This window comes from Herpailurus yagouaroundi, unplaced genomic scaffold, assembly GCF_014898765.1.
Source record: "Herpailurus yagouaroundi ecotype Mexico unplaced genomic scaffold, PumYag 160, whole genome shotgun sequence".
In the NCBI taxonomy this organism is placed as follows: domain Eukaryota; kingdom Metazoa; phylum Chordata; class Mammalia; order Carnivora; family Felidae; genus Herpailurus; species Herpailurus yagouaroundi.
Window position 1 is genome coordinate 45020111 of NW_024412401.1, and position 14761 is coordinate 45034871.

General features: G+C 43.5%; 1 protein-coding gene across 14 annotated transcripts in view; it reads left to right on the forward strand.

Moving 5' to 3' along the window:
* MRRF (mitochondrial ribosome recycling factor) overlaps positions 1 to 14761 on the forward strand; it is a 60881-nt gene that overhangs the window by 17979 nt on the left and 28141 nt on the right. For 13 of the 14 annotated variants that reach the window (XM_040482209.1, XM_040482211.1, XM_040482212.1 and 10 more), the window contains one exon: positions 4783 to 4874. In XM_040482209.1, the coding sequence (XP_040338143.1) occupies positions 4783 to 4874 (92 nt within the window). Of the gene's footprint in view, positions 1 to 4782; positions 4875 to 9716; positions 10090 to 14761 lie in introns of those variants that run through there. The other variant, XM_040482219.1, reaches the window with a different exon arrangement.

The window sequence follows — 14761 nt, forward strand, 5'->3', positions numbered from 1 at the left end:
AGGCACACTTGTGTGGGGCTTTTCTGTTTTCCAGACTGCAGCCAGAGTGGACTTTTAAAAATATATATTGGATTATATCATTCCCATGCTTTAAATTTATCAGTGGCTCCATAGTCTTTTGGAAAAAAGTTATTTTGGCCTAGAAGGCTTTGCCTTATGGGGGCACCTGGGCGGCTCGGTCGGTTAAGTGTCCAACTTCAGCTCAGGTCATAATCTCACAGTCCGTGAGGTCAAGCCCCACGTCGGGCTCTGGGCTGACAGCTCAGAGCCTGGAACGTGCTTTGGATTCTGTGTCTTCCTCTCTCTCTGCCCCTACCCCGCTCGTGCTCTGTCTCTTTCTCTCTCTCAAAAATAAATAACATTAAAAAAAAAAAAAAAGGCTTTGCCTTCTGATATGGCCCTAGTCTGCCTCTAATCTCTGCAGTCTGATGCCACTGTCATCCCTGTACACCGGTCTAGGCACACTGGCCTTTCAGTTCCTCAAATGCACCATACCTTTGCATCCCCAGGAGTTACGCATATGCTGTTGCCTTTGCTTGGAACACTCTTGCATGTCTAATTGTTACTCCTACTTTGGATCATAGCCTAAATGTCACTTTTTCAGGGACAGCTTCCCTAATCTGCTCAATCTCAATTATTCATCCACACTGGCCTCTCTTGCATAGCACGTTCTTTTTCTTCATCACACTTACCATTAACAGTTACACATTTATTTCCATCTTTATTTTCCATCTTCTTTCCGTTAGATTGTAAGCTTGGAAGGTAGGAATCGTATCTAACTTGTTCCTTGCATCCAGCACCCCTCATACTGCCTGGCACACGGAAGCACTCAGTAGATTTTCCTCAAGTGGATGAATACTTGTCGTTAGATTGATGGAAGGAAGGCACTCTTTCCTGGTGTCACTGAGAAGCAGAGAAATGGATGAAAAGAGAATTGTCAACTCTTTCCCATGCTGGCTCCCTCTAAATGGCTGAGGCCTTCTGCCTTGTTCATCTGATCCCATAGGCACCGTGGGCCAATTTAGGGAATAGCCTCCTAATTACACAGCTTGAAGACCTCATCAGGCAGATTGCTTTTCAGAGCCAGCCACTTCTGTTATTAAATAGCAAATGGCATTCACAGAAGAAGCACCTGATTGGCCACCAGAGCATCTTATGAGGCAGGAGGAGGTATTAACAGCTTAATTTTTTCTTAGGAAGTTGGAGTATATCTTCATTTTTTAACCAAAATATCTTTGCCATCTTCCTAAGTTGAAATTCTGTGAGTTTTGAAAAGAAAAATCTTCATAATCATCTCAGTAGAGAGTTCTTTGCAAGGGCAGAGTGAGGAAGTGTGACTTACATTGTCTTTTGAATTCCTTTATCTCATCTGGTGCATATATTAAACAAATAGCTCTAACTAAACATTTCCTTCCTCTAGTTTAGAAACTGTCCATAGACTACCCAGGTTCATAGCTTCAAAATGCTGAGCTAATCCCCTCTGTGTTTATGTAATTCCTTTATGTCTCACATGCGGTTGGCTTTCTTTCCAAACCTGAGCATTTCTGTGTCGTGGCGTAGTGACACGATGCAGATTTACATGCATAATCTTTTCAAACGCACTGCAGACAGAACACTGTGTTGCATTTGTTTAACACGTGTCCTGCTTGATGAATGATACACACAGTTGCTGCCTTCCATAAACTTGCCTGCAGCTAGAGTTAATGATGGGAAAGAAAAGAAGGGAGTAAAAAACCACAGCTTGATTTGAACAAGGCAAATGAAAAAAAAAAAAAATTCCACAGCCTCCACGATTGCTGTTGTGGAAGGAAGAAAGCTAATGTGTACTGAGTGTCTGCTGTGTTGCCAGGCTTTGCTTTCTCATATTTTGTTTAGTGATCAACACAGGTACTTTCTAAAATGAAGCAGTATTTATTCCATTTTATAGATGAGGCTCAGAGAAGTAAAGTATCTTCCCCAGGTTCACACTGTTAGGATAGAGTCAAGATTTGAGCACAGGTCTGACACTAAAGCCCGTGCTTTTGCCATTCCTGCATTAATTCAACAAATTAGGAAACAAAAATAAAACCCCCCACAAATATTTATTGAGTTTCTGTGAGTTATTAGGTTCTCTTTGAGGTGTTGGGAATTTGTCGATGATTAAGACAGACAGGGTTCCTGCCTTCATAGACCTTACATTCTAGGGACTCATTGGGATATAAAGAAAATGCAGGGCCACTAATTAAAATGGCCCCAGCAAAGTTGACTTGAACCCAGATTGTCAAAGTGCTTGTTCACCTGTCCAAGGAAATTTTGTCATTTTTATCCTTTAACATAGATTAGCTTAAGAATCACAATAGCAGACATTGCTGATTGGTTATGGCACTCTTTCTTGCCTGACCCTAGATGGAGTCTATGAGCTTTCTTGACACAGTACTCCAAACGGCTCCAACTAGTTGGTCAGTGTTGCTGTTTGAGAATAGCCTGTTTGTCCTGAGGTGCTTATTAGCATCCCTTCAGTAAGGGGATACAGCCTGAGATGGAAATGCAATAGAAATATGTGCCTTTTTGTCTGAACAATGAGTTTCAGATGTCGTTTTGGGAAAATAACTGTAATTCCCTGAGTTTCTGTATCCTACGATATCAAATGAAAATATACATGTTTAGAATATTTTAGAAGAACTGACCTAGAAGCCAGTTCATTAATCCACTCATTCAACATGCATTTACTGAGCACTTTCCATGTACCCAGCACTGTAATTCTACTGGAAGGACATACATATTGAGGGATAGTTCTGCCCAGCTTGGAAGCCGCAGTGGGTGTTCCCATGCCTCTGGGGGAAAGTTGTCTGCAAAGACTGGGGCAGACAGTGAAGGGAGTTGGTGGCGGTGAGATGCTACAGTTGAGTTCTCTGTCATTCAGAAGCTTCAGGAGAGGAGGATTTAGAGACTTGAGATCAGGCCACTTCAAAGTAGAGGTTCTCCCTTTATTGCTAACTTTAGAAATGATTCATTTTATTAAGGAAAATGGCAGCCCTCTTGGCGGAGGAAAATTTCATTTCTCTGTCCATCTCTTTTACTTACCTTCACCATTCCCTTTATATACCAGACCAATTCCACATAATTTTTGTCTAGTTAAAAAAAATTAAATTCCACATGCTATGATTACTGACTACATTGGAAGGAAATACAAGGTAACGTCACTGGATGGAGGGTTGAGGCACCTGAGATCTCCTCCCGACTCTGCCGGTAACCAGAAGTATGGTGGTCAAGATCCTCATTCCACCGCCCTTGACTCTCAGGGAAGACCGGATATGTGTGTAGGGTCCCTGTGTACATAGGAAGGGACTGAACTACATTATGTCAGAGATCCCCGCTAGCTCCAACAGTCTGTGGTGGTCAAGAGTACCGTTTGGAGAATTTACTGTTTGAAGCAATGGTCACACTGTGTTCCATTCTGTGACAGCCTCCCAAAGGGATGATTCTTCTGCAGGTGGACTTGCAGTTTGTCTTTTTTGACCTTATGGCAGTACCTTAGGTCCTTGTAGAATTAAGGTCATGTCAAGATGAAATGGATAAGCTTTTTAGGCGCTCCCTCAAAAACCAAAACAAAACAGGAGTGCAACAAACCCTATTCATTAAACCACAAAGTCTAGGGAGGAACTCAGGGCCAAGAATTGTCCCTGTGAATCCAAATGAAGTACACCAGCTGTGGCCAAACCTAAACGTCTTTGAAAATGTCGGAGGCCTTCTTTTCTTGAATTCCACATTGCCATGCCAATGAAAGTGTCTTCCATCCACACTGCTTTATCTTGTTCTTTAGGATTTCATAGCAGGTATAGTTACATTGCTTGAGGTGAAGTGAAGCACGTTGGGAAATCCATATACCTTGTGCTGCCTGGCACAGTAGAGAGCAAGGCCGTATCAGAGAAGACCCTGAAGGATGTCACACGGGACAACAGTGCGTCAGCTGACTGATGACATCAGCTCAGCCTTGTTTGCAGGATTTGCGCATTCTTACCTTTATAGAATAAGTTTAGATGATAACGCCCCTTGCCTGGGTGTTACTGTGTGCCAGGCACAGAACAAGATGCATCGTTCGTGTTACCTCATTTAATCCTCCGGGAGATACAGGTACCGTGTGCTCTCAGATTACAACATGGAGACCTCAGGTCGAGATTGTTGCCCAGGGTCACATGGTTAGCAGAGCAAGGATTTGGGCTGAGATCTTTCTGACTCCAAAGCCCAGGCTTTTGACTGGTGTACCATACTGCCTTTCCTGGAGCACAGACCAGCAGAGACTCACTGCTCAAGCCAAAACACGAGTGAGGTCGGTGTGAGTGTAGATGCGAAGGAGTTAAATGTATTTACTCATTCCACATCGGCACTGGTATATTTTGAGTGTAAAATGTCAACTGGAATTTTTAATGTATAAAATCTTTCATCTGTCCTTACACCAATCTTTGTACAGACCAGCCCCCCTCCCTTGAGGATTTATTGTGGTTTTGATCTGTGTTGCCTCAAACCGTTGAAATCTTTTCAAAGAAGCAGAGCTGTTTTCTTTTTATTTTTTCCTCCTCTTTGCTTTTCTTCCCTCCCGCAGTACACTGGTACCAGGAGTGGACGTAGTTTGCTATTCAGCTTGATCAAAGCACTCTACACCAATGTAACTTCCTGATCTTACTGGTAACAGAACTAAATGTTTCCATGTTCTGCCAAGATGGGTTGCCAGTTATCGACAGAGGGCTTGCATCTGGTAATAATTATTTACTAATTCTGTTTACCTTTTGATCTGGTTTTCAGTGTACAGCTGCAGCTATCAAGGCTATAAGAGAAAGTGGAATGAATCTGAACCCAGAAGTGGAAGGGACGCTAATTCGGGTGCCCATTCCCAAGTAAGTTTGGTTAAAATTCACATCTTCTGATGCAGTGGGGCAGTTGTCCTCGGAAGGAAACCAACAGGCCAAGACACTGTTAGGCCCGTAGCGTATTTCACCTGTACTCTTACCCTGGCAAACTCCAGCATCCTTTGGGATCCAGTTTACCGATTCAGAAATATTCACTGCATGCCTACTACATGCTAGGGGCCGAAGATGCATCAGTGAACCTGGCAAAGTCCTTGTCTCCGTTCCAGGCTGGGAACATTCCAGGCTGGGAAGGTGGGACACATAAATAGTAAAGTCATCCCAGATAGTGAAATGCTGTGGGGAAAGTAATGGCGGTGGGACCCCATAGAGCGACTTGATGAAGGTGATGGTAGAGGGACAACTTAGCCTGGGAGAGCTCCTTAAGGAGGTAACGTTTTTGCTGAACCGAATGGGGAGGAAGAGCCAGCCTGGGGGAGGGGCTTTCCAGGCAGACTGAGCAGCCAGCACAAAAGACCTCGACACTCGTGTCCGTTGAAGAGCTATTTTTTACATTAGTCCTTGCTTGTTGAAAAATTTAGGCATTAGAACAGAATATTGTTAATTATATAAATAGAACTTAGAGTTTTGAATGAACAAAAATGTATGTTTATTTTTAAATTAAAAAAGAAATCACAAGACTTTGGCATATTTGAGAGGCAGAAAGCCAGTGTGCCTGAAAGTCAAGGAGGGAGGGAGAGGGAATGGAAGGTAGGCTTTTCAGGCCATGGTAAGGAGTTTGGGCTTTACTCTAATTGGAATGGGAAGCCACTAGAGGGGCTTAGGCAGAGAAATCTGATCCAATGTTGACTTTTTGGGGGGCTTTTTGGCTGCTGATTAACAAATGGAATATAGGGGGGCAGAGTAGACACAAAGAATAGTCAGGAGGCAACTGTGAGAGTCCAGGTGAGTTCGAAATCTTTGCAGATTCCAGAGCAGGCACGGTAGTTTCTCCTATAATCTCATTTCTTACTTATCTGTAAGTCCTTCTTCCTACGTGATGCCTCTTGGACAGCAGGTCCCAAGGGAGTGTTGAATTAATTCATTTAGTCATTCAACAGATATTTATTAAACACTAACTGCATGTCAGGCACTTTCCTGGTGGTTGAGATACAGCAGTAAACAAAATAAACAAGAAAAAGCTGCTGTCCTGGGCTTACCTTATAGTCGAGTAGGTACAGTAAACAGAAAGGCTGACAAACCCATGATGTAATATCAAGTGAGGATGAGGACTATGAAAAAGAATAGCAGGGTAAGGGGATAGAGGATTGAGGTTTTTATTGTAGATAGGAAGGTTCAGAAGGAAGTGACGTTTGAGCAGAAACCTAGGTGAAGTGAATGAATGAAGCCTCCAAGTACCTAGAAGGGAAATAGAGTCTTTTTGTGCCACACATCACGTTGTATTTCTTCACATATATTGCCTCACTTCTCACACAGTCCTGTGAAGTACGTTTATTCCTGGTATGGAAACTTAGGCTCAGAGAGGTAAAGTAATATGTCTGAGATCACTCAGCTTATGCTAAAGCTGGGACCCAAGCCTAGCCTTAATTGATTCTAAAGCCTCATGATGTGCGCACACTAGCAATAAGAACCAATCCCGACACTGAGAGTCCAGGAACTTTCCCCACTGAACTTTTTTTCTGCTTTAGGACCAGAAAATGGCTGTTTTATTTCATTGTGTGCTCGTATTCTGTAAGTCAGAATTAACACTGTGCTTTGAAATCATGTGAATTGGGAGCAATATAACCTAGTGTTTAAGAACCAAGTAGACCTGGGTTCAAGTCCAGAACCTGTTTGCTTGGTTAGTTCATTAATTTTGCTCAGCCAGTTTTTACAAATGTAAAGGCTCTGTGCTGGAGGCTAGGGATGTACAAACCTGATGTTTGTCTTCATGGAGCTCACAGGCTGTGGCCAGGCCCCTTCTTTATATCATCTGCAGCTTATCCATGGAATATACTATTACCCACAGTTTATGGATGAAAAATTGAAATTCAAAGAAATTAAGGGACTCGCCAAGATCATATGGTCAGTAAGTGGCAGTCAGGATTCGAATCCTATTTCTCTGTTACTACAGTACGTGCTCTTTATCCTGCACTGTCTTTATAGGTGGGTTATTCTGGAAAGTGCTATGTGTACTCACGGACAGCAGATGTAAGTAAGACTTGCAGGTGGAATAGATAATAGTCAGCAGGTTTATTTTTTAGTTCTTTTAAAAATTTTTTTTAATGTTTATTTATTTTTGAGACCGAAAAAGAGACAGAGTGCAAGCAGGGGAGGGGCAGAGAGAGAGGGAGACACAGAATCTAAGGCTCCAGGGTCTGGGCTCTGGGCACAGAGCCCCACATGGGGCTTGAACCCACAAACCACGAGATCATGACCTGAGCTGAAGTCGGACGCTTAACCGACTGAGCCACCCAGGTGCCTCTATTTTTTAGTTCTTGTTCTTTTGTGTGCAAAATCTTGGAAAAGTCACTTAACCTCCATAAGCCTCAGTTTCCTCATATACCAGATGAAGAGATTGTTCTCAGTGGCCTGCCAGGTCCCTCTGAACTTTAAATTTCTGTGATACTGTGAATTTCTGCTGCTGAATGCTCATTGCTCACTTAGATTCTCCTTAGAGTGGCCTGGTTGTGTATCATGTTCTTCTTTCAAAGACCTAGTTTACATAATGTGTACCTCTGCAGCCCCTCAGGAGTTAACGGTTGCCCTTGTGTATTGTATGTAAGTTTGAAGGATCAGTGAGTTTTACTTAAATTTCCAAAGACTTGGGGATCTGTTACATTATATTTTACATTATTTTATGTTGGTTAATGGGAGTAATCTAAGAGAAAGTTGACGGACCAAAACCGTCTGCTCCTGCAAACCTCATTTTTTATACACTTACTTCCCTTTGACAAGGTGGTAAGGTCATGAGGCCCCTTACTGAATTATACGTTTGGTAGTTTTCCAGATAAAAAATGAATGATCTGTTCTTCATTATGGAGCCTGTGTCACATGAGAGGATAAAGGTTGATTTAGACGTAAAGAGGACCAAGGTTTTTATTTGGTTTTGGCAGTGACTTCCACATGACTGTGGGCACGTCACCCTAGCAGCTTGCTGCCTGCTAGTTCCTTACTTGGAAAATAAGTGAAATAATACATAATGTTAGGTAGAGATTTGGTGGGATTAGTAGAGAAAATAGATTAGGTCGTATGATCTCCTTAGAGGAAAGAAACTATGTAAATATAAGATACTGATATTATTTCAGTAAACTTAATTTTCTAGATATATATAATTCTAGTTGAGAAGGGAAGAAATGAGGAAGGAAGCTAATATATTGAGTACCTACTATGTCCCAGGGCCTGTTAGGTGCTTGACATAGCTGGAGAAAGTGGGAGAGTATAGGGTTAAAGTCTGCCTTGGTATCACAGAAGCATGCAGTTGAGTTCATCCACTTTTGTAGCTGTGTGACAATGGCACCTGTCCCCACCTCTCTGAATCTCTGGGAGATTACTTGTAAACTATTTACAGGGCTTGCGTGTGGTTACTGGGAGATTTCAGTGAGGTAACGTACACAAAGGTTTTGCTGTTTGGCCGGCACCCAGTGAATGAATGCTAGCAAATGTTCCTCTACTCCCTTCCGTAGGTAGGTCAGAACATAATTCCCTTTTAAGGACGAGGAAACAGATTCAGAGAAGTGAGGCATCGGTTCCGGGTCAGATAGCTGGTAGTTGGCAAAGCTGTGAGGAGGAAAATAGTACACCAAGCTTACATGAGGTGATTGGGAGGTGAGATTGAACCTCATGGAGGAGGAACCCAGTGGAGGAGGCATACATCCCTAGGATCAGTTTCTGATTACAAAATTTCAAGTTTAGTTCTAGGAAAATGTGCCCTTCCTGATGATCTTGACTCTTCCTTCCTCTGCCTAATGATCCGTCTGCAAGTTTTCTGGTCTTAACTCTGGCTGCCCACCGCTAAGTTTTATTTGCAGTTGCAGCAGATCTCAGCTAGTACCTCGCCTTCATTATATTTCTCTGATTCTTTTATTCTTATTTAAATGAGTCTACTGAGTATGTTGACTCTTACTGGAATCTGCCTCTGATCCTTTTGGGAATTAGGGGGAAGATAAATCCTAAATCGACAACAGGTCAGACCTGGAGCCGTCTTTCACAGCCTCTGGGAACCCAGCCTCGTGTGGTTGCGTGCGGTTCTTCTCAGTTCAGTACCTTGGAGCCTGAGGCTGGGCTGTGTCTGCCCCCACTGGCAGTGCGTATAGTTTTTGTTTTCTTCTCTGGCCAGCATTCTTTGATTTAGAGAAGTCAGCCTACTGGATAGATTCTTTGACCATTCCTGTTAATCAGGTGTACTGAAATCATTTCTTCTACTTTCCTTTCCTATCTATGTAGTCAAATTTTGGGTGCTGTTTATCAACCACCTGCTCTGCAGGTGCAGCACCTGAGGGTGCCGTGCTGAATGCTTTGTAGTTTCGTCTTGTTCTCATTACACTCCCATGAGGCCAGGAGACTATTCTTAACGCCCATTTGACTGGGAAGACAACAGAAGCTCATGGAAGGTGAACATCTGCCGTCATCAAGCTAAGTGGCAGAAGCATGGTTAGAACTCGGGCCTCACTATTTTAACTGCCTGTTGCCTGTTCTCGTCTCCTGGTGGCACATCTCTCTGGAATATCACTCTTTCACTTCTTAATCAGGGACTCTGAAAAGTTTTGAGCAGGAGATCTTTTTGCATCAGGCCAGATTTCTGCCCCTACCCCATTCATATCTTTACTATGCCCCCACACAAACAAGCAAACAAACACACACTCCCTTGCTCATTGTTCTATCAAATCTCAGGGAGAAAACCACACACAGTGGAATGAAGCTGCTTGGTGGAGAGCACTGACTGCATGTCTGCCTTGAAAGAAACCTGTAAGGAATCATGAACTCACTGAAGAGATAAAAGCACGTGTGATTGACTCACTCCCTGCTGAGGCTGCGTTCTTCCTTGATTGTCCTCCTCTTTTGTTATTTTTCATCAATGTCCGCATCGATTTAATTTTAAGTAGAATTAAAGAAAAAATTAAAATACCTCCATCCTGTTCTCCATGGGGAACCGCTCTTAGCACCTTGATTTTCTAGATTTTTTTTTTCCTGTGCAGATTCAAACACATGTCTATATCTCCTCTTTTTTCTTGTAATGATAAGGGATTAAATTATACATACTGTTCTGCCCTTGTTTTTTTAACTTAACAATGTGTCATTACTCTCTGATGAGTAAGAGTGAGAATTCTTCCTCACTCTTTTTAAAGGATGCATAGTGGTTACATTTTACATACAGCATTAACTAGTTCCCAGTTGTTGAATGTCTTTGTTGTTGAAAGTTTTTCTCTTTGACTAACAGTGTCCTAAGGATCTTCAAGGTGTACTTCCTGTTCTACTGGGAGTGGGAAGGGAGGGGTGCTGGAATTGGGAAACAAGTGAACAGAACGTGGGGAGCCTTAGTGTTGCTACTGCTGCTTGATTGCCTGAGTGCTTGTTTGCAACAGTGTGCTGCATGTTGCTGAGATTCTTAGAGACGGGGACATTTCAGGGCCAGACAGCAGTCTGCAGCTCCCCCAAGTGACCCCTCCAGGGGTCCTCAGACCCAAACTGCTCTCCTCAGTCTATTGATTTAAATGTTAAACTCATCCCAAAACACCCTTGTAGAAACATCCAGAATAATGTGTGACCAAATACCTGGGCAGCCTGTGGCCTAGTTAAATTGACACATAAAATTAACCATTGTAGTTTTATAGATCATTTCAAGGATTTTAGCTTTTGCTTGGAAGGGAACAGGAAGTCAGTCAATGGAGGGTTTTGAGCTAGGAGTGACATGATCTGAATTAGGTTTTCAAAGGATCGTAATGGTGGCTGTTTTGAGAATTCTGCTGTAGGAAGGCAAGGGTGAAGGCAGGGTTCATTTAGGGGCTATCGCAGTAATCCAGGCATGATGATGGCCTGGACTAGCTTAGTAATGTGGACTTGGTAAGAAGTGGTCTGCCTCTGGATTACATTGTAAAGAAAAAGCTGCCAGGATTTGCTAACAGATTAGTTGTGGATTTAGAAAGAAAGGACTAAATATAAATATGCCTCCAAGAGTTTTGGCCTGAGTACCTGGAAGGATGGGATTACTCCTCACTGACAGGGCAGACTGTGGGAAGGCAAATTGGGCGCGGGCGAAGAGCAGGTTTTGTCTGTGTTTATCTTGGGATACTATTAGATACCTGCGTGGGGAGGTGTGGACCAGGGAGAGAAATCTGGGAAGTATGACCCTGTAGAGGAGGCCGTGAAATTAGGTGACTTTTTTTTTTTTTAGGTTTATTTATTTATTTTGAGAAAGACAGAGAGTACACCCAAGCACGGGAGGGGCACAGAGAGAAAGAGAGAGAGAGAGAGAAAGAGAGAATCCCAAGCAGGCTCTGTGCTATCAGAGCCTGATGCGGAGCTCGATCCACGAACCGTGACATTATGACCTGAGCTGAAATCAAGATTTGGACACTTAACTGACTGAGCTACCCAGGTGCCCTGAGGTGGGATTATTTTAGACAGGAACGTAGATCATGAAGAGAAGGGGTTTGGTGGCTATGGCCTTGATGCTTGACTTTCAAGATTTATGGGTCAAGGCAGTGAGGAGAAACCAGCAAAGGAGACTGAGACTAAGTGGCCAGAAAACCAGGAGGGTGTGGAGTCCAGGAAACCAAGCAAAGTGTTTAAAAAAAAATTTTTTTTTTAATGCTTACTTATTTTTGAGACATAGAGAGAGAGACAGAGTGTGAACTGGGGAGGGGCAGAGAGAGAGGGAGATGCAGAATCTGAAGCAGGCTCCAGGCTCTGAGCTGTGAGCACAGAGCCCGACGTGGGACTAGAACTCGTGAACCAAGAGATCATGACCTGAGCTGAAGTCAGATGCTTAACCAACCGAGCCCCCCAGGCGCCCCAACAGAGCAAAGTATTTTAAAGAGGAGGGAGTCATCGGCTATGCTGAACATGGCTGGTAAGTCCAGGGAGAGAAGGTCTGAGAATATTCACTGCATTTAACGACCTGATTTATCCATCACTTAATGTCTTCGTAGAAAGGAAAGCACAAGGGCTTTGGGGTTCAAATCCCTGTTGCGTCACTCTAGCTTTGTCAGCTTGGGTCCTCTGAGAAGCAGATGGATGCCAGGACAGAATCAGATGTGCAAGAGGTTTATGGGAGGAAATGCCTGCGAGAGAGACTGAGCACAGGTCTACCGCCAGTGAAGAAAGGGAGAGAGGGGGATTGGGTGGGAGAAGACTCACACAGCACCCCTGAGAAAGTCACCTAGGCTGAAGGGGCATTCCTGAGCAGGTTGCCTATTAAAGGAGTCCCTCTGTCACGTGGTCATTGCCTAGCAGCAGTCTGGAGAATGTGCCCATTGCTCAATTGTTGGAAGCTTCAGCCTCCTTATCTGTAAAATGGGAATGTTTTTTATGGTTGTGAGGAGTAATGGGATATTATATGGGTTGCTCTTAGTGTGGGGCTTGGCATGTCATAGGTACTTAATCAGTTTTAATTGCTGTATCTTACACTATTTGACTTTAATTCTCTTGGTTAAGAGTTCTTGGAAGCCGTCTTTTTCTGATTATTTGGAGGTAAAACCAGTGATACTTGACTTCTGTTTACTGACTGCTCTTTTAGTCCTTAACTCTCACCCTCTTCCTCACCAACTTCTACCCCCAATGCCATGTTCATTTTTTTGACTTCTGTTTACTGACTGCTCTTTTAGTCCTTAACTCTCACCCTCTTCCTCACCAACTTCTACCCCCAATGCCATCTTCATTTTTTTCTATCCTCCGTTTTTAGGGATGGGAGGAGTGGAGTCATTATGTTGTAATTATCTTGGAATTTCAGTTACTCGGGAACACTGTAGTTTGATTGTTAACGAGCATTCAGTTTGTTCTTTGAATGTGAATTGTGGCGAATACAACCTCCTAGGACGTCTATCCCAAATAAGAAAGTCTGATGACCAGTCCTGCCTATGGTGTGGGATATGCTTTGTGTTTCTGGTGAGCAGAGGGACCTTGGCTCTTGTCACCCTCAGCCCACTGAGCTGCTCCACAGGGCCTCCCAACAGCCAGACAGTTGCCATTGTTGGCTTCCGCTTTTCCTTCGGGCATCATCAGGGGTGATAGACCTTATGCCCAGGCTAGGCCCCTTCCCCCAGATTTGTTCTGAGGTGACAGCACGGAGGAGAAGTCTACTCAGGATCAGACCTGGCTATTTTACCAGATACCAGTAAAAAGCCCTGAGTTACAGTTCTCCTAGCCTGAATTTCCTTTCCCAAGTAGTTTTCCCCCACCATATCCTGACATATGGTTTCTCATGAACCATGGCCAGGTTTTTCCAGGGAAAGCAAGCCAGGTAAAGCAGGGTGGTCCCCAGGCGGAGTTAACCACGGGCGGGGAGCTGTAGTGCAGCCTGGGAGAGCCAGCATTGAAAGCTGGGGGAACCAAGCTTATAGTCAGAAGAACTGTGAAAAGAAAACCAATAAAAAGAGTTCTGTGTCGGGGCGCCTGGGTGGCGCAGTCGGTTAAGCGTCCGACTTCAACCAGGTCACGATCTCGCGGTCTGTGAGTTCGAGCCCCGCGTCAGGCTCTGGGCTGATGGCTCAGAGCCTGGAGCCTGTTTCCGATTCTGTGTCTCCCTCTCTCTCTGCCCCTCCCCCATTCATGCTCTGTCTCTCTCTGTCCCAAAAATAAATAAACGTTGAAAAAAAAAAAAAAAAGAGTTCTGTGAGCTTACGCTAGTTATTTCAGTTCCCTGAGTCTCAGTGTCCTCATCTGTAGAATAGGATAAGAGCCGTATTTACTTTTATGAAGATTTATTGAAAGAAGAGAAGAGGAGGCTGAGATGGATAAAGGGGAGGGGGAGCAGCACTAGAGGGGAGAGCCTTTGGACCATGGATGCAGGCCTGACACCCGTGAAGAGAGGAAAGAAAGTCAGCGAGGGTGAATGTTAGTTTTTAAGTTGTCGCTATCAAGGTAGCTGCTGTTAAGGAACCTTCTGTGTTACCTGTTACGGGGAGCCCTATTATCACTGCCATTCCCCAGGTGAAGAAACATGTGCCACCGTCATTACGTTTTCCATCCAGGAGACAAGCCCTGTTCAGTGACAAGAACCAAGTAGGCACATGACCTTGCATAACTGCTTTATTGAGATGTAATTCACCCATTTAAAGTGTACAATTCAGTGGTTTTTGGTATATTCAAAGAGTTGTACAACATTCACCACAATCAATTTTAGGACATTTTACATTAAAAAGAGACTTTGTACCCGCTAGCAGTCACTCCCAGCTTTACCCAATCCCCTCGCCCCACTTGGGATTGCTGTAGGCAACCATTAATCTGCTTTCTGTCTATAGATTTCCCTGTTCTGAGCATTTCATAAAAAAATGGAATTACACATTATGTGGTGTTTGGTGACTGGCTCTTTTCACTTAGCATAATGTTTTCAGGGTTCATCCATGTTCTAGCATGTATAAGTACTTCATTCTTTTTAGTGCCAAATAATATTCCATTGTATGGACATTTTATTTATCCATTCGTAAGTTGATGAACTTTTGAGCTGTTATGAATAATGTGCTGCCGTGAGCATCATTGCACAAACTTTTGTATAAACATACTTTCAGTTCTCTTGAGTGTATACGTAAGAGTGGAGTTGCTGGGTCATATGACAGCTCTGTTTAACTTTTTGAGGATCTGCCAAACTTCTCCACAGGGGCTGCACATGTTACATTCCCACCAGTAATGTGTGAGGGCTCCGGTTTCTCCATCTCCTTGCCAACACTTGTTGTTTTAGTTCATTTTTATTATTATTACCACCATCCCGATGGGTATGA